This window comes from Cannabis sativa, chromosome X (genome assembly GCF_029168945.1).
Source record: "Cannabis sativa cultivar Pink pepper isolate KNU-18-1 chromosome X, ASM2916894v1, whole genome shotgun sequence".
Taxonomy (NCBI): Eukaryota; Viridiplantae; Streptophyta; class Magnoliopsida; order Rosales; family Cannabaceae; genus Cannabis; species Cannabis sativa.
The window spans coordinates 12449577-12469742 of record NC_083610.1 but is presented as its reverse complement, the minus strand read 5'-3'; the positions used below and the strand labels follow the sequence as shown (position 1 = coordinate 12469742).

Genomic DNA, 20166 nt, shown 5'->3' with positions numbered 1-20166 from the left:
TTCCACTGTGTTGACGATACTGTAATTGTGAATAAACATATGATCCTGATTTAACTGATTTTGTGTGTATGAATGTAATAAACATATTAAACATATTAAACCATTAGCATGTTAAATTCATGCAAACATCAATCACTTCAAATTTCTTATATTGATAACTAATCAGATTGTAAAGAGTTTTATTTAGGGCATAAAACCCAACAAGAAGGTTGGTAAGTCAAGTCTTCATGGCAATCGGAAGAAGATTTCGATTAAGAATCGGGCAAGAAATCATGGCAAAGGCAGAGTAGTGGTCTTTAACGCGAATGATGGTGGGGTGCTTGTTTCCTTGGGTGGAGTGGATTCGAATGAAATGGGGCAGCAGTTTGTGTTCGTTTCAGAGGCTTTCAATGGCACAAAGAATGTGGTGACTAACACTGAGGTGAGTATTTCTCATTGTACTGATTTATCATCTCAATTTTCAAATGACGAAGCGGCGAGTCTTGCTCAGCAAGACCGCCGAGAGCAATGAAAATGCTAAGCTGGAATGTTCAAGGAATTGGGAATCCTTGGACATTGCGTGCTCTGCAGTCCCACATTCGGGATCATGACCCGAGTCTTATTTTTTTAGCTGAAAGTAAGTTAATAAGAGTACAGGCTCAGAATTTATGTTCAACCTTAAACTTTGGGCAGAATTACTGGGCAGTGGATAGAGTTGGTTTGAGTGGGGGTTTATTACTTTTGTGGAAGGAGGAATTGAGTGTAAGAGTTGATTCAAGCTCTCCTGGTCATTTTCGTGGGAACTATTAAGAAACATTAGGGAAGAAGTTGTTGGACCATGGTTGTGTGTAGGAGACTTCAATGAGATAGTGAGCTTATCGGAGAAGGTAGGGGGTCGACTTAGAAGAGATGTGGCGATGGAGGAGTTTAGAACGGTGATTGATGAATGTCGGTTGATTGATTTTTGTTCTTCTAAAACGGACCTTACGTGGTGTAATGGACATGAGATGAACCCGGTTATGGAAAGGTTAGATAGGGCTTTGTGCAATGAGGAATGGCTACGGGCTTTTAATGGCGCTGATGTCATGGTGTTGGATTGGTGGGAATCGGATCATAGACCGTTGGTTGTGGATATGCCGATTGATACTGAAAGAGAATGGTGCGGTAAAGTGAAACGGAAGAGTCACTTCTACTTTGAGGAAGCATGGTGTGAAGAGCCTGAATGTACGGAGATAGTGGAGAGGGTGTGGACTACGGATACATTGGTGACTTCTACGGGGGGTTTAGATTGAAGACTAGGAAGGTGGGGGCGGCTTTACATGGTTGGAATAAAAAGAAGAAGAGGACACTACAAGAGAAAACGAACAAGCTGAAAAAGGCTATCTCGGAATTATCATCTCGGCAAGACGCTAATACATGGGGGGAATTGAAAACATTAGAGAAACAGTTAAATGTTGTGCTTGAGAAAGATGAGAAATATTGGCGGCAACGAAGTCGGGCATTATGGCTTAAATGGGGTGACTTGAATACGAAGTATTTTCATCGAAAAGCCTCGGCTATGAGGAAGAAAAATGAGATCAAAGGATTGATGGATAGTATGGGTATTTGGCAGACAGACATTGGTATGATCAGGAAGTTAGTGGAAGATTATTATGGAAGCCTTTTCTCAGCTTCTTCCCCTCATATGGATCAGGTAGAGGAGGTTTTAAGGAGAGTTAGGCCTAAAGTTACAAATGACATGAATGGGGAATTAGTGAGACCGTTTGTAGCTGAATAGGTAATACATGCTGTTAAGCATATGAATCCGGTTAAAGCTCTTGGAGTGGATGGTTTGCCCGCTTTATTTTATCAGAAATTTTAGGGTAAACTACAAGCTGAAGTTATTGCCGTACTCTTGAAGATGTTGAACGAAGGGGCTGATCTAGAGTGCTTAAATGAAACAATTATCGCCCTTATTCCCAAAGTTGAGAAACCAGTTCGAGTGGAAGAATTTCGGCCGATTAGTTTGTGTAATGCTATTTATAAGATAGTCTCGAAGTGTCTTGCTTGCCGGTTGAGATCTACTATGAGTGTTGTCATTTCCGACTCTCAAAGTGCCTTTGTACAAGAAAGGTTAATACATGATAATGCTATTATCGGGTATGAAGGTCTTCATTGCATGAGAAAGAATAGATTTCGGAATGGTACGAAGATGGCTTTAAAGTTAGATATGGAAAAAGCTTATGATCGGGTTGAATGGCACTTTCTTCGGGCAATGATGATAAGGCTGGGATAGGAATGTCAATGGGGCGGGTCGGATCTGATCCGACTCTGATCCGACCTGATCCAGATCATATACGGATCTGCCCCGCCCCGCCCCGCTAGATCAGATACTCGGATCGGATCTGATCCGACCCGCCTTATACGGATCGGATCTGATCCGACCCAACTTTTTTTTTAAAAAAAAAAATATATATTTTATATCTAAATTTATTTTTTTTTTCAAAATTTATTTGTTTAAGAACTAATAATGCATCATTTTTTTTCATATATATTTTTATTTTATTTGTCAAAATCAATAAAAAAAATACATTAAATTCTTATCACATAAAAATGTAATTTTACTATTGAAAAATTAATTTACCAAATGTTAGAAATTCCACCAATATAATCATCAATAATAATGTAGTATGATGATTACATGAAATAAATCTCCTCCAAAAAAATACTTGAAATTAACTATAAACTTTTTATATGCTGTTTTTCTAGTCTTCAAGATTTACTGTGTACGGCTCCTACAAAAAAATAAATATGTTAATAATAAAAGTAAGATTTTTTATACTGCATCACAACAAATTATAATTTTTGTAACTAATACTTTTAGTGATGGACCTATTTTAGTCACAACATAAGAATGATGATTTAATTAGTTACAACTTTTTTACTTTTAGTCACAAATTTTGTTGTGATTAAAAATAAGATTTTTTGTAGTGATATTTTTCTTATCAATTTTTAAAATTAAGAAAAAAAACAAAAATTGTTATAGAACACATATTTTTTAAAAACAAAAAATTACTTTTATTTTTATGATTAAAAAATTAAAATAAATAAAAAAAATAAAAATATTAGCAAATGTCCCTTAAATAATTAAATATTTAAGAGTCAAATAATAATATTAATTACTCATTATTATAATATTTAATTAATTAGTATTTTTATTTGATAAACAAAAATTAAATATTATTCTTATTAATTAATAATATGTTTATATTAAATGTAAATTATTGTTGCATACATATATAAAAGTGATATAATATAAAAGTGTAAATTATTGTACAAATTAATATATTTAACAGTGCCTATACATAAATCGATCTATTGTGTATAACATTTGTTACTTTACTTTCTTATTATAACTTTAGATTTAAGATTTTCCTTAAAGAAGAAGGTAGGGAATTTTACAAATAATAATAATTATTTTAATCAAATAATTAAAATATAAAGTGGCTAGTATGCATATATATTTTTATTTTTATATATATATACGCATATATATATAAGAATTAAATTGAGAGTGTAATTAATTAAAATAATAATATATAGTGGTCTATGGGCAGATCATATATGTCTAATGGTGGTATTCCACTGGCCTTACACCTTAAAAAAATATATTAAAAAGTAATTTTTTTTTAAAAAAAAAATATATATATATATTTCAAACGGATCGGATCAGATCCGATCCGTAAAAAAATTAAGCGGAGCGGGTCGGATCTGATCCAAGATCCAATAACTATCCGAATGTTACGGATCAGTAATGATCCGTCGGATCGGATCACTGATCCGATCCGAATGAATGGATCTTTTTGCCATGCCTAGGCTGGGATATGATGTAGATTGGGTTGATAAGGTGATGAGATGCGTGACCTCGGTTAGCTTTTCCTTCCTGATTAATGGTGATGTTCAAGGGAGGGTTATTCCGGAAAGAGGATTGCGACAAGGGGACCCTCTTTCGCCATTTCTATTTCTGTTTTGTGCAGAGGCTTTCTCAAATTTGATTCAACATGACGAACAAGAGGGTAGGTTGAGAGGGTTGCGATTTGGGAGGCATGGCTTGTCGGTATCCCATTTATTTTTTGCTGACGATAGCTTGATTTTTATGGATGCTGATATGGGGAGTTGTCAGAGGTTCAAAAGACTTCTAGATTTATACTCGGATGCCTCTGGACAATTGGTTAACTTTCATAAATCTGAAGTGTGCTTTGGGAGAAATGTGGATAGGGGGTTCAGCAACAGCTTGCTACTTTTTTTGGGGTCCGAGAGGTTGAACACCATGGTAAGTATTTGGGATTGCCTTCTTTTGTTGGAAGGAATAAGAAGGAATTTCTGGATCAAATCAAGAACAAAGTGTGGGCTAAGATGAAAGGGTGGAAGAGCTCTTTATTCTCAATGGCGGGTAAAGAGGTTCTTATCAAAGCGGTGGTTCAAGCTATTCCGACGTATGCTATGTCTTGTTTTCGATTATCCAAGAAGACTATCTCAAGCATTCATCGAATGGCCGCAAGATTTTGGTGGGGCTTTTCGAATAAGGAGAACAAGATACATTGGTGTAAATGGACACATCTGTGCAAACCGAAAGAGAAGGGTGGGTTGGGCTTCCGTGATTTGGGGTTGTTTAATCAAGCACTTCTAGCCAAACAAGTGTGGAGATGTATTAGGTTTCCGGATAACCTGTGTAGTCAAGTGCTTAAAGTATCGTATTTCCCCACTAGAAGTATTTTGGAAGCTAAGAGTGGAGCACATGCGTCCTTTGTGTGGCGGAGTTTGATGTGGGGAAAGAAAGTGATTGCTAAAGGCTATAGATGGAGAGTTGGGAATGGGGAAACTGTTCGGGTACTTGAAGATCCTTGGCTTCCGCGACCGGTTACTTTTAAGATTTATGATAAGCCTCCTCTTTCGGAGAATTTGTATGTTGCCGATTTGAAGAATGGGGATGGTAGCTTGGATGAAAACTTTGTCCGCTCGGTGTTTAATATGGAAGATGCGAAGCTCATTCTGTCTATGCCTAGCACGGGTTGGGATATAGAAGATAAGATAATGTGGCACTATAGCAAGAATGGCGAATACACAGTCAAAAGCGGATATAAGATGGTGACTTCATTGGCTTCTGAACAGTACCAATCCGATGATCAAATGTGTGTGGACTGGTGGAAAGCTCTATGGCGTCTTAAAATTCCACCAAAAATTAAACATTTTGTGTGGAAACTTGTATATAATTGGATCCCAATAAATGCTAATTTGGCCAAAAGGGGAGTGGTTGTGGATAACATTTGTGTGCGTTGTTCTGGACATGTGGTAGAGACGGCATCTCATGCGCTGTGGGAGTGCAAACGCAGTAAAGAATTTTGGGCGGTGAGCGGGTTGAAGGATGACATGAAGCAAATTATGGGTGAGGATTTGCTTTCTTTTCTGATGAGAATGGCTCGGCAGTGAGACAAAACCAGATTTGCATTTTTTTCTAGTAGTTACTTGGAATGTTTGGAATGTACGGAACACTGTTGTTCATGGAGGGATGGCTCCTATAGCTGGGGATATGGTAGATTGGTGTAGGTCTTTTCTGGCTGAATTTCAGGGGGAGGGAGTTGATCGTGAGAGTCGGGTTCGGCGGGACTATGCGAAATGGGTGGCACCTGACTTGGGACATAAGAAGATGAATGTGGATGCCAGAGTTAAGGATGGAGGAGGGGTATCAGGCCTTGGCTGTGTTGTCCGAGATCAAGGGGGGCGGGTTCAATATGCCTCTGCTACAGTAATTGATAGAGAGCTTGCTCCACTTCAGCTAGAGTTGCAAGCTATTTTATTGGGATTACAGGTTGGAATACAACATAAATACCATCGATTTAGCATAGAATCGGATTGTTTACAAGCCATTCAGTTAATCCAAAAAAAGGAAGAAGGTTGTCATGATGTTGATTGTTTGCTAAATCAAATTCGAACTCTCTTATTGTATGATAGTGTTGATGGTATCTCGTTTGTATTTCGTGAGGCCAATAGAGTAGCTCATGTTTTAGCCAATTATGCTTTGATTAACAAAGTTAGTGCCATGTGGATTAGGGTTGATCCCTCGTGTGCAAGTCAAGAAATATATCTTGACATGCCTAATCCTATTTGATTGTGTTATTAATGAAGATTTCCCTTTCAAAAAAAAAAAAAACATTTGATGTTATTTTCAATAATATACTATAAAATATTCAACAAAAAAGTTTAAAAATTTACACCATCTTAAATAATTACAATATACTAAGAAAAAAAAATAAGTTAAAAAATATGTAAATGTTGAAATAGATAAAGATGTACTAAAACAATCATTTTAAATAGTAGAAATTACATTATATATAGGAAAATAATAAGAATTTACTTTTTTATGCCATAAATAAATAAAGTTAAAGGGTTATAGATTTTTTTATTTTTTTTTAACATTTATATGATTTTTTTTATACCATATTTTTGTAAAAAAGATAGAAATCCCATATTTGTAAACAATAATAAGTTTTATTGGAAAAGTCGCGGGGATAGTCACCGGTGCCAGAAAAGTCGTCGGGATAGTCAATGGCCCTAGAAAAGTCACCAGAAAGTCATCGGCACAAAAGTCGCCGGAAAAATTACAGGCGTCGTAGAGTCATCGTCGTCGGAAAAGTCACCGTCACCGGAAAAAATTACTAAAAAAGTTACCAGAAGTATATATAAGGGAAATTTGAATTTCTATGCATGCATTAGGGGATAATTTTTTCCCTAAACTTAAAATAGGGGGTATTGGTAAAATGGAATAACATTTACTTAATTCCCACATAACCCCCACCCCCCCCCCCCCCCCCCAATTTGAAACCCGCTCTCTCTCTCTCTCTCTCTCTCTCTCTCTCTCTCTCTCTCTCTCTCTCTCTCTCTCTCTCTCTCTCTCTCTCTCTCTCTCTCTCTCTCGCCTCTCTTTCGCTCTTTCTCTCTTTCTCTCTCGCTCGGTGTCGCACCCACACACGCAGACCACCCACCCACGGCAGACCACCCACGCAGCCGACCGGCCTACGTGACCCACGGCCAACCGCCCACTCAACCCACATCACCCACGCCGACCGCCCAGACCACCCAAAATGTTCAAGATAATTTTTCTTTTCAATTTTTTTCTTTAATTTTTGGTGCTTAAATTCATGAAATAGAATAATATGGTTGCAATTTTGTGTGAAATCTGTTAGTTAAGGTTAGATTTAGGAAGATTAGGAAGAGATTTGTCGAAAATAGGAATTTATAGATCGGGTCCGATGGGGCCCGATGCCCGTCCGATGGTCGGGTCCGATAGGGGCATGGATGGAGGTTGAAGATGACCATCTGATGGGCCCGATGGTCCGATATAGGAGGGTCCGATGGGCCCGATTCCTTGGGCCCAATGGGCCCGACGGGTCCGATTCTTTGGGTCTGATGGGTCCGATGCCTTGGGTCCGATTTGCGTTTAGGGGAAAAGATGGGAAGAGAGGAGTTGATGTAATTGTGGAAGGGTATTTTGGAGAAAATAATAAAATTGTCATATATTAGAAATATTGGTAAGTATAAGTTTAGGAAAAAAAATTTAAGGTAATGTAAGCATAGAAATTCAAATTTTCCATCTCAAATATAAACAAAAATAGAACCGGTTATAATTGAAATATAACCGGTTCTGTAACACAAAGAATAAAAATAAATAAAACAAAATAACTCAAACTAATTATAATTAAATTAGAACCGGCTCTATAACATAATGAATGAAAATAAATTATACAAAATAAATCAAACCGGTTCTGTAACATAAAGAATAAAAATAAATAAAATAAAATAAATCAAACTAATTATAATTAAATTAGAACTGAGTTTATAACAATGTTATAATAAATAAAAATAAATAACACGAAATAACTTAAATTGGTTATAACTAAAATAGAACTGTATTATATACACATAATGAATGAGTATTTTTGAGGTAAATATGGTATGGGTGTAATTATTTGGTGGGTTAGAGCATGTTGAATGGATGTTTTTGTTTAAGCTATTTTATTTAACTGGATTTTGAGTGTGAGTTTTTATTTTATAGTTGCTTTACGCATCTAATTTATTTTGTCTTAAATTTTTAACTAGTTGATAAATATAAACGTTTTTTTTATATTGTATTTGAGTTATTGTGTGTTATTATTTGTGTTTATTTATTTTGTTATGGAACTGGTTCTTTTCATATTTATACCTTAATATTTTTTGAAATTGATCTCCATTTTTTTTTTAAATTATAATCGGTTTTATGAGGTATTATGTGTTATGAGGTTTTTTATTGTAGAACTAGTTTTATTTTTAATTTATGTTTCACTGTTTTTAGGAACTGATTTTCCATTTATTTTTTAATTGTAATTGGTTTGAATTATTGTGTGTTACTTGTCTGTATTCATTATGTTATATAACTGGTTATATTTTAGTTATAACTGGTTTTGAGTTATTTCATGTTATTGATTTTTTTCATTATAACACGGTTATAGAACCGGTTCTATTTTAATTATAACTGATTTAAGTTATTTTGTGTTATTTATTTTTATTAATTATATTACAGAACCGATTATGTTTTAATTATAACCGGTTTGTGTTATTTTATGTTATTTATTTTTATTCATTATGGTATAGAACCGATTCTATTTTTATTATATCCGAGACATTTGATCCCCACTTTTTTTAAAAAAAAAACAAAAAATTATAACCGATTTTATGAGGTATTATGTGTTATGAAGTATTTTATTGTGAAACTAGTTTTGTTTTTAATTTATATTATAGTATTTTAGAAACTGATTTCTTATTTGTTTTTAATTGTAATCAGTTTGAGTAATTGCGTGTTACTTGTTTGTATTCATTATATTATATAACCGGTTCTATTTTAGTTATAACCGGTTTGAGTTATTTCGTGTTATTTATTTTTATTCATTATAATACTATTATAGAACTGATCTATTTTAATTATAACTGGTTTGAGTTATTTTATGTTATTTATATTTAATTATAACTGGTTCTATAACATAATAGAACCGGTTATATTTTTAGTTATATCTGAGACATTTAATTTTGGTGACTTTTCCAGTGACTCTGCCAGCAATGGTGACTATTCCATTGACAGTGATTTTTCTGGCGACTTTTCCAGTGCTGGTGACTTTCCCGACGACTTTTCTAATACCAGTGATTTTTCCGGTAAAACTTATTGTTGTTTTACAAATATAAAATTTCTATTTTTTTCACAAAAATATGGCATAAAAAAATTCATATAAATATATATATAAAAAAATAATCATAACCTTATAGTATTATTTATTTATGTCATAAAAAATTAACTATACCCTCAATTTGCTAAAAGTCACCTATAATTTTTCTAAATTCTCTAGCAGACCGAAAGTCCGAAGGGGTAAGTTGAAAAATGCCTCTTTTAATCAATTAACCAAATTTGCCTCTAATTTTATATTTATTTGAAACATACCTCTTTTTATATGTATTGTACCTAAAATATCCTGACATAAGAGAGTCACATGGAGAGTATCTTGAAGTTACAATAATAAAATTAGTACAATGTTTAAAAAAAGAGGTAAAAATGATAGACTTTGAAAAAGAGAATAAAAATAAAAAAGGACAATATGAAAAGGGTATAAAGTGTAATTTCCTCAAGTGTCCGAAACCCTTTCGTCTTGAGCCAGAGTCCAAGCCCAAGCCCAAGCGGTGAAATAGAGATTTAACAAGCTCAATAATGAATTTTTGAATCGAGTCGAGTTATATCGTATCGTCTATCGCCCGTCTCTTTCTCCGTGTCATCATCGCTAATCGCCTCAGGTAAGAAAAACCCTAATTTCGATCTCGCGTTCTTTAATTTTGGATTTGTTGATTTAAGTTTTCGTTCAGGAAATTACTTTCTTTTTAAAATATAATTCTGTGTTGTTTTTCTTGTTTTTTCTGGTATTAAAATTTGAATCCTTACTTTCGAAAATTGAATCCAAATCCAAAACTCAATTTCTCTCTTAAAATTAAAAAGCTTTCGGTTCATGGTAAATATCTATGCCCTTGCACTTGAACGAAGAAGATCATCTCTTTATTATAATATCAAAATAGATAATCTTTTATGATTTTGATCTTGCATCTGTTTCAATTTGTGCATTCTATGAATTTTCCACCTTTGAGTTGCCCTTGAAACCTGAATGGATTTGAAACGAAGAACAATAATACGAAAACCCTCTGAATGTACGATTAAATGACACCAAATTGTATTATTGCGTCCGTGTTTACGATATGGTCTCCATAGGAGTTCTCTGTCTCTCTCGTCGGGTATTTATTTATTTATTTTTGTGTGTGTATGCGGACTTTAGTTTTTGAAAAAAATTCTCTTTTTCTTTTCTCTTTATAAAAGCAGGAAAGAAAATAGGCAAATGGAAGTCAGTTAGTGCGCTTAATTTAGAAACCTTATGCCCAGATTGGTTTGTGGAGTTTTTACTTTATATTATTTTTTTTAGTCACAAAGAACAAATTAATTATAAATATTCATTACAACGGATGATTAGGCAAAACAAAAAAAATGCCTAAAACACAACCATGATTAGTGGAAAAACACCCAATCAATATAGCATACCACGCTATTAATCTTTTTCTTTATCAATGCAGACACACATGCATACATATTAATAATCACACTGTAACAAAACCTGAGTTTACACACATTTGAAAAAACTGTCAGTTAGATTTGCTTCTATACTTGATCATCTGGACCAGCAAGCATGACATTGCAGTCAAAAGCATATTTTCTGGCAAGGGTAATAGCTGCATTCCTATCCCGTTCCGATTCAAATGTTAACATGAATGAGAGCCCCTTTCTCGCTTGCCAAAACAATGTTCTTGCTGCAGTATTACTTTCACCTCTGTAGCCGCATAACTGCATTGTTGCAGAATAAATTTCTCTAGCCTTTGTAATCCACCCTCTTGAAATCTTCATTCTCATCTTTCCAACATGAAATACATGTACAGAATTCGATGAATAATTTTGCCCATTCATTTGGGAAATGGTGACACTAAATTCAGTATTTGACTTTTACTTTATATTATTTATTCTACAAAGTTTGTGGAATTCACTTGCTAAAGTCTATATTCTGTTAGGTAGCTCAATTGGGCAGGCGTAGACATATAATTTGTTCCCACACAAGATTTGATATTCGAGTTTTTCCTTAGCGCCTACATAGCACAGCAATTGATAGAACTGTAGCTTTGATCTCAGAATATGTATGTATACTAAACAATAAGATGGTATTTTTAATAACATATATACATAATATGTATATCACTGAACAAAGTATAATAAACCGGTTATAACTTATGTATGTATGTATACATACATACATAAGTTATAACCGGTTTATTATACTTTGTTCAGTGATATACATATTATGTATATATGTTATTAAAAATACCATCTTATTGTTTAGTAATATTAGAATAAGTAAACTATTGATAGTAAGTATTGTAGGGCTAGGCGGGAACCTAGTTTAATATTTTATGTGATAATGGCCATCTTTACTGATTTGTGATATTCATAAAATTAAACGACTAGAAAAACAAGGCAGAAATTTTCTCTTGCTCATACTTTCATGTTGATACTTACATGAGTGTGAGAGGAGTCTTGTGAGTCCCTATAGATTATTCAATTTTTTTTGTTACTTTTTGTAAATCCTTTTCTATTAATATTCTTTGTATGTATAGGTTAAAAAAATGTGTTATTTGTATGTAGCCTATGTGGCTGGTACTCAACACCTCATTCTCATTGTACATAGCAATTTGATTGTGTTTGTTCTTACTAAAAGTTTCGTTGGTTGGTGTAGATGCTCTATCAAAGCTTATCATTAGTTTATTTTTCCGATTCAATAATAATATTGCTTTCTGTTATGAGATTGTGAGGAAAAATAAGTGTCTTGTATGTTAACGAAGATAGTCGTGTCAAATTTAGTGTTGAGTTTCAGGTGGTAGTGGTACTACTCTGTGTAAATCATGTTTACTGGTTGAACTATCTCGTGTTTTATGTATTTAATGAAGAAAGTGGAATCAAAGTTGTCTGTTGTTTCTTCTGTAGATTAACTGAAATGGCTGGACACAAGGTTGCTCATGCTGTCCTGAAAGGACCGAGTGTTGTCAAGGAGTTATGCATTGGATCGGTTCTTGCTTTGGCTGCAGGTAGCCTCTGGAAAATGCATCACTGGAATGAGCAAAGAAAAGTGAGGACTTTCTATGACTTGCTCGAGAAGGGTGAGATCGGTGTTGTGGTGCAAGAAGAGTAAATAATAGCTGTTTTTTTCCTATGATTTTCTTATTTGGCTGTTTGCAATCTTTTTGGGTTTTCCGCATTTGGCTCTTGAGCTTCGATATCGAATTTTCAGAGAATAAATTTCCCCTATTCAATTGTGGATATAATTTGATGTACTATTGCATCTTATAGAAATTGGTATTTACTTTGCTTTGCGTCCACATAGTTTTATGGAATTGCTTGAACTGCATATTATGTGCTAACTAGTTCTTAGAATTAAGATTTACTTGATTGTTTTGGAATTCTTTACAATTTTTTTTTTTTTAAAAAAAAAAATTATCATCTAAAACTTACACTTTGATAAACAGAAAGGATAATTCATTGATATTCTGAGGCAAATGGAATTATTGGCTACCAAATGAGCAGCTTGAGTTGCCTTCTTCTTAGGGATATTAAAGAAATTCTCTTTGATCGACTGATTATCTGTTCCTTCTTTTCATCTATTTTTGGGAGTGCAACAAAAAGTGTTTTTCAATTCATCGTTTTTTATGTTTATTTATTTTTTTTCCGAAGCATGTTTTCTCAAATAAGTGATATTTAACGCCCATTAAAATATAACATGTTTATATTTATTTTTGTTTTAAGAGGGTTTTTGTGTTTAAAAATATATATTGGAATATTTTTTTAAAAAAATAAGTTTTGTTCATAGCTTTGTTTGTGTTTATTTTTAATATTGTAAATTATTTAAAGTTTTTGAAAAATTTACATTTTTGTAATTATAATACTAATTAGGGTAAATACCATTTTGGACCTTCTGTTTTACAAAAGTTATCAATTAGACCCTGTGTCTTGTTAAATGACAAAATGGACCCTGTATTTTCTAAAATAGTACAAATAGGATCCTGAATTGATTTTTTGTCATAATAAAGTTTAATTATAATCCGATCTAAAAGTGCTATGACAAAACTGTTTACATTTTTTGTATGTGTTCATATTAAGCATTGTCTTCAAGTTGGTTGTATTAAAAAAAAATTGTCAAAAATTAAGCTCAGAGTCCTATTTTTACTATTTTAGAAAATACAGGGTTCATTTTGTCATTTAACAAAACACAGGGTCCAATCTGTAACTTTTGCAAAACACAGGGTCCAAAATGGTATTTACCCTACTAATTAACACTCTTCTTTCTTTTTAAGTAAATATACTTAATATCTTTAAACTATTGTACTTTTAAAATATTAAATGGTAGTAGTGATTAAATTTACATTTTTGTGATAATTTGATTTTTGGAAAAAGGCAAGTGTTAAAGTAACATTTGATATATTTTTTTTTTGAGGAAAAATCTGGTATTATAAATTCAAAGAGTCATATTTACAACAACAAAGTGAATGGTGGGAGGAAAACCTTCACACCACTTATAATCATTATCCAACGCTAAAGCTTGCTTAGCCAAGCCATAGGCGGCTTGATTAGCATCCTGACGAACATGAGATACACAAACATTAGGGAAATAGGATAATTGACTTTTAACATCATGAATTAAATCCTTAAATGCTAAATTCTTAGAGGCTAAACCAGTAATAGAATTCACAACCATGACAGAGTCAGTTTCCACATAACTGATTTGAAGCTGCAAATTCTGAGCCCATTGAAGACCATGACACAGGGCTTTAGCCTCCATTTCGTGTGACTTTAAGTTTCTAGCAATTGATTTTGAAATTGCAGCCACAGCTGAACCAGATGAATCACGAACTATTGATTCAATCCCTGTTCGATTTTGTGTTGTGTCTACTGCAGCATCCACGTTCATCTTTAGCTGTCCACAAGGAGGAGATCTCGATGGCTGATGAGCTGCAACAAAGGAAGCGATTGGAGAAGCCTTGTCAGTTGAAGATACTTGTTGAAAGTGGTTGAGATATGCTAAAGATTTAGCATAAATAGTTGCTGGTTGTTGAGGGGATTTATTGTGAATGATGTTATTTCTTGACTTTGAGTGAGCTCCATACAAATTTTCAAGTGCTTTCCACAGTGTTGCAGCTGTTTCACAGCCCATAACCTCGGTAGCAATTCCCTCTGTCATTGAACTATATAACCATCCCATTAGTAGCTGATCACTAACAATCTAGTGTTCGAAATCTGGGTTAATGGTTACACCAAACCCTGTTTCTCCTTCAGTGGTGATTGGAGCTGGGATAAACTTTGGTGGACATGGACGAGTTCCATTTACAAATCCATCGAGACGATGACCACGTATCACTGTGGACACCATTGTTTTAAGGACATAGTTTTTCCTATCAAGCTTTAAGGAGAATGGTTAATTCAGACTACTGAACGATTGGGTGTAGTTCTGTTGAGAAATAAGTACGGGTGAGCTTGCAGCACTTGCTGCAGCCGTAGTGGTTGCCTGAGGAGTTTGAGAGTGCGACGACATGGGCAGGCTTTTACTTGGCTCTGATACGAAGTTGAATTTTACACAGAAATGGTAAAGGTTTTCTTAGCTCAAATGGAGGCTGAGATATCATTTTCTATATATACTCTAAAGAGGGATTACAAGCACTAATAGGAGAAAGACATGTGGCCCTAGTGTTGGTAAAAGGGATTAACTAACACTGAAAACAATGTAACAAACTCAAAAACTAGAAATACAGGATTAACTAATTAATTAACAGTAATTAACTAATCTATTTTCTTAACACAAAATGCATCTCCTGTCTCATCCAAGAGAATTGTAGTGCCAAAAACACAAGTCTCATAATGGTGGTTGACACCGACAAGAATTGTCAATGGCTTGTTATATTTGTTTGTCATGTTTGTTGAATCAAAAGCCATAACATCACCAAAAAGCATGTAGTCTCTTCTATTGTTCCCATCAGCCCTAAAAAGCAATGCTAATCGATTTTGGTCACCAATCTTGTAGTTTCCATAAAATTGGAGATCTTTTGTCCAAAGGCACTCCAAGTACCCCAATGCGCCCTCAACATCACTTGACAAAACTTGTTCATTTCTTAATTTTTAAGCCGTTGTATACATCTCTCTTTTGAAAACTGAGATTTTTGTAGCCTTCTACTTAGAGGGCAAGATGTGTTATAATAGATGTAGTCTTCACCCCGCATTTGTTCATGATCATTACGTGTTCAGCCACATCATAGGGACCTCACGGTGTGAGTGTAGGAATGAAATTGAATCAAGGGTAGCTCGTTCGTGATTATGAGTAGCAATAAAAATGGTGCATATCCACTTATTAATTCCCACCAGGTTATTGACACGTATTCTAGCTTTGCAGCCTACGCATGTGATTTTCTTTGGGCGTTTTTTTCGATCTAGCATGTCTAAAAAAAATTTATTTTGAACAAACAAAGCATCTAATGTTAACAAGGTCTTTCCTGTATCTTGTCTTTTCAATCCAAACACTAAATCCTTTCCACTTTGAATATGTTTGGCAGAATAATTCCCATTGGTCTAGTGTATTCATCTCTTTGCCCTCAACATCTTCTCTATCTAATTTCACTACTGTCTTTAAAAGTTGACGAGAATCACGAATGCCTTCCCGTTTAGGATATGATGCTAGATCAATATCTAACATCTTGTTATATATGGATAAATAACCTGAACTATGGGAAAACATATTTAACAGCCATAATCAATATACTTATACATAGGGCATAATTATTGTACAATTTTTTATTTTTCGATCATAGTAGAATATGTTGGGCTTTGTGCCCTAAATAAAACTCTATTTCAATGTAATTTTTTCTATTCAATTATTAATAAAGAAACAGATTTATTTTTATTACTTATTTAGTATGTTATTTGGTTCATGTGATCATTTATATGTTTATTTGATTAATAAATTCATCTAAATTCTTATCACATTGATATTCTTGTTTATTGTGTCATCAAACAGTGGAAAGTAATCAAGATTATGTGATTAAATGTACTCCTATAATTTATCAGTACACAGGGTTTAATTGATAGGATAATCTACAATGTAGTTTACTTGCACCTTAGATAAGAGCTATGTCCTTTCTAGGACATTGGTTAAAGTAAGCTTGGATTGGATCCATGGAGTATGCATTGGAAGGGACCGATATTGACCTTGAACTAGATATGATAAACTTACCGTAATATCTATTCAATTCAATATCACCTAGTTGATCCTAGATCAAATTATCTCAATCCTGAGATGGTTAGGTTCTAGTTCAGTTGCATTATTTGTGTTCTTGAATCTATTCGTTAAAGTCGACCAAATGGTTCTTCCCGTGACATATAGGTTAAGAACATTCCTTCGAGTTTGGCTTAACAGAGATAAATGGTTGAGTACTCATTTCAGTGATTATATTAGTTCACTGAAATATCATTTATAGGTAGCTAAGTTTTTTAAGGATAAAATACATTGAATGGTGTAACGGTAAATTAATTCCTATTCAATGTAAATCATCTATAGAGGATCATTGATTATTGGGATAATAACAAATGGATAATCTTATAGCGCATCTATATCGTGGAACATATAGAGTGTTCTATATAATTGAGAGTGCAATTCCAAATTCTATAGTGGTGCAAGAAGGAATTAATAAGTTAGAGAATTTACTTGGTAAGTTCTAGATCTGCTTATTGGAAGCTCGGTTAGATAGGCCCATGGTCCCCATACTAGTTGAGACAAACTGCTTGTAAGACTCAGTTAATTGATTTTAATTAATCAATTATAATTCTAAAATTAGACTGTGTCTACTTTATGAATTTTTACTAAGTTATGGCTTGATTGTGAAGAAATATGATTTAAGGGTTTATTTATTAATTAAGAGACTTTATGGAGTCTAATTAATAAAATATTATAAATGACAATTTTATTTGATAATTATTTTAATTATTAAATAAATAGTTTTGACATTTATAGGGTTGAAAGTGCAAAAAGTTGTATTTGTAAAAAATAGATAAATGGTTAAGAAAAATGGCAAAAATATAACTAGTATAGTGCCCACTTCATGGCCGGCCACTAGTGCCTATTTTTGCTCTATTTTTATCATTTTTTATTCCAAATAAATCAATCTTAACCCTATGTGAATTAGTATAAAAGAAAAAGTATGGTCTCATTATCCAACTAATGCTTCAAAGGCTTTAAACCTAGTTTTCTTTCTCTCTGACAACTAGCTTTATGAGACTTCTTCTTCTTCTTTTCTTCTTCAAATTTCGAAATCCTATAGCCTTCTTCACTATCAAATTCGAGCCTTAGTGATTGAATGCATACCCACACATAGCAAGTTAGTCCTCAATCATAGTGTGTAAGATTGTGAAGAATCCAAACAACAGAAGGAGTGTCAGGCTCAGATTTTGGTGATACTCTACTACAGAAAGGATACAAGGGTTAAAGATCTGAGCAGAAGGAGTCATTTAATTCCGCTCCAACCAATGTAAGGTTTCTCATACCTTTTTATGTGTTTATTTTATATCGTTTTAGAAGTTCATGTTTAGGATGTTAAAATCATACTTGTTAGTAAATCTAGATCCTGGTAAAATATATTCCAACAGAATATTGTGTGGATTAATGCAACTTTTTATTTTAAGTTTTATCCATATTTTTTAAAAAAAAAGTTGTATAGAGAAATGATAATGAAGTAATTTATATATGGAGCTTGAAATTAAACGAAAATATCTATTAAAATAAACTAATTTGGGGCCAAGCTTAATAATATAAATAGAAACAAATGTCTCATTTACATAGTTCAAATTAAAGGTAACGTATAACAGAACGTTAGGGAGAATAGTGGTATCACTAAGACAAAGAAGATTACTTGAATTATTCATAGTGATATGGTAATGATGGAGAATGCTTTTATACTTGACTGGATGGTCAATCTAGTATACGAGATGACTATTGAAATTACAAGAAAAGATTGTAAGTAATGATGAAAAGGTATGCTCATCCAGAATGGAAAAAGCTTATAAACCGGGATGCACTTTAATGGGCATGCATTCAAGTGGTTGGTGAATGTTAGACCACAAAGTAGATTGTTTATTAAACAACGAACTATATAATTGAGTGTAAAATAAGTTTTAGAGGGGTTAACCAAGTATGATGATGTGATAATTGCAAGGGAACAATAGTGGTGTATGAATTAGGGAGTAAAACCTTAGTAGTAATGATGGGAAAAGTATACGAGGGTCTTAGATATTGATGAATTAGCATCATCAAAGGGGGACTGACTATAAGTTGGCATAGTAGTTCATGCCATGAGATTTTCAATGAAATAGAGAATATACTTGAGGTACGTACATCTCTGAATGTGTTTGAAAAGATTTTTAAGACTTCTACCAATTACAGAAACGAAATTAAAAAAACCGTGTTTTTGCAAATGTCAATTATATATAAGAAAATATAAAACAGTATGCGTCCGAAGCGAAAGTAATTTCTACAAAGAAACGAACGGGCGTAATATAAAATATTTGCAAAAAAATAAATAACTTGACACAAGAGATTTATACGTGGTATCAATGTTCTCATGAACACTCCTAGTCCACGGGGCCACGCCCAGAGAATGAAATCAATTAATAAAGTATCAAAATTACAAAGACAGACTTAAACAAGTTTAGACTCCCTCTAAAGTATTGTCGCAATCCTTTGTAATCCACTTTATGAATCTGACTTCTTGAAACACCTTCAAGCCCGAACTCCCTTCGTCTTTGAAGTGTGAGTGCTTACTTCCTCCCGAAGTAAGGCTTCAACAAGTCTTCTCCCAAAGACCAAGTGCTTACTTCCTCCCGAAGTAAGGCTTTATCAAGTCTTCTCCCGAAGACCAATCTCTTGTTCAGTCAAGTAGTTCTTCACAACCTCTAGGACAGAGTAAGAACAGAAATAGAACAACTAGAACCTAGATGAACAACTAGGCTCTCACAAAACAAAGAAACACTCTCTTCTCTCAAAAGATAAATGCAAAAAATGAATAATGGAAGAGGTAATTCGAATGGCTGCTCTCTAGGCTCTATTTATAAAACATAGAAACCTTAGAGACAGTCACAAGTTCGAATCTACAGCTGTACAAAAACTTTCCAAAAAAAAACACGATCTGCTACATCAGATTCGGATGCTGACGCAGCAGATCTGACCAGAAACGGGAAACTTGCTAAAATCGGGTCCGATCTACTATTAATGCTTGATTCCTGCCAAAAACAGATTAGATATTCTGATTGTATCAAGATACAATCGAAATCAATAAGGAAAAGGCAATAAACAAGGTTTCCCTAAAAAAGACAACTTTCCAAAAGAGAATTTCTTCTCTTTTAAGAAGTTTTCAACAAAGGAAAGTTCAGCTGAAAGTGCAACTTTCCTAACAAGGAAAAGAGCAACTAAAAACCGAATTTATAAGGTAAGAATCCGAATATGAATGCACAACAATCTTACCATAAAAGGAAAAAATTATTTTGTCAACTAACTTGCCAAAAAAGGACTTTACAATCTCCCCCTTTGGCACTTTAGATGAACAAAATAATTTTTAACACAAAGTACCTGCAAGTTAAAGTGAGCAAGAGCAAATAACTACTCCCCCTGAGTAACACAACCGAATATCACAAATAACACAATAAACAAGCTAACTTTTAACAAAAGATGTTCACAAGTACTAACCACAACTCCCCCTGGAAAAAGGGTCCAGAGTTGATAAAAACAAATTGAATGCTCAATAAAATGCACATTAATTAAATTATATTTTGACAACTAAATTGTCAAAAAAGGACCTAACAGAAACTTTGAGGTCAAGGAATAATCTTATGAACAATGCGTGTTAGTTTGATTCTCATTGTGTATAAATGATAATATTCGAATAATAAACTATATGATCATTATTATTGCTTTTCTTGCTGAGTCCTTGTGACTCACGAGTGTTATGTGATGC

The 20166-nt window shown here is 33.5% G+C and overlaps 3 protein-coding genes across 3 annotated transcripts; 2 read left to right on the top strand and 1 right to left on the bottom strand.

Moving 5' to 3' along the window:
- Positions 1–896: 896 nt before the first annotated feature.
- Positions 897–1756, top strand: LOC133032031 (uncharacterized). The gene is made up of 2 exons (XM_061105844.1): positions 897–1223; positions 1274–1756. Exons 1-2 carry the CDS (start codon positions 897–899, stop codon positions 1754–1756), a joined length of 810 nt encoding a protein of 269 aa, XP_060961827.1.
- A 7936-nt stretch (positions 1757–9692) lies between these two features.
- LOC133032702 (cytochrome c oxidase subunit 5C-2) lies at positions 9693–12501 on the top strand. Its single transcript, XM_061106859.1, has 2 exons — positions 9693–9831; positions 12110–12501. Exon 2 carries the CDS (start codon positions 12120–12122, stop codon positions 12312–12314), a length of 195 nt encoding a protein of 64 aa, XP_060962842.1. The 5' UTR covers positions 9693–9831; positions 12110–12119; the 3' UTR covers positions 12315–12501.
- A 1133-nt stretch (positions 12502–13634) lies between these two features.
- On the bottom strand, positions 13635–14357 carry LOC115715782 (uncharacterized). The gene has a single exon (XM_030644457.2). The coding sequence runs from the start codon at positions 14355–14357 to the stop codon at positions 13635–13637; it is 723 nt and encodes a 240-aa protein (XP_030500317.2).
- Between the last annotated feature and the right edge of the window lie 5809 nt (positions 14358–20166).

Bases quoted from the DNA above. Each gene is read 5' to 3' on its own strand.
- LOC133032031 (XM_061105844.1), top strand. From the start codon at position 897: ATGGAGGAGTTTAGAACGGTGATTGATGAATGTCGGTTGATTGATTTT. The intron at 1,224-1,273 runs GTGTGGACTACG...TTTAGATTGAAG, and splicing joins GTACGGAGATAGTGGAGAGG to ACTAGGAAGGTGGGGGCGGC.
- LOC133032702 (XM_061106859.1), top strand. From the start codon at position 12,120: ATGGCTGGACACAAGGTTGCTCATGCTGTCCTGAAAGGACCGAGTGTT.
- LOC115715782 (XM_030644457.2), bottom strand. From the start codon at position 14,357: ATGACAGAGGGAATTGCTACCGAGGTTATGGGCTGTGAAACAGCTGCA.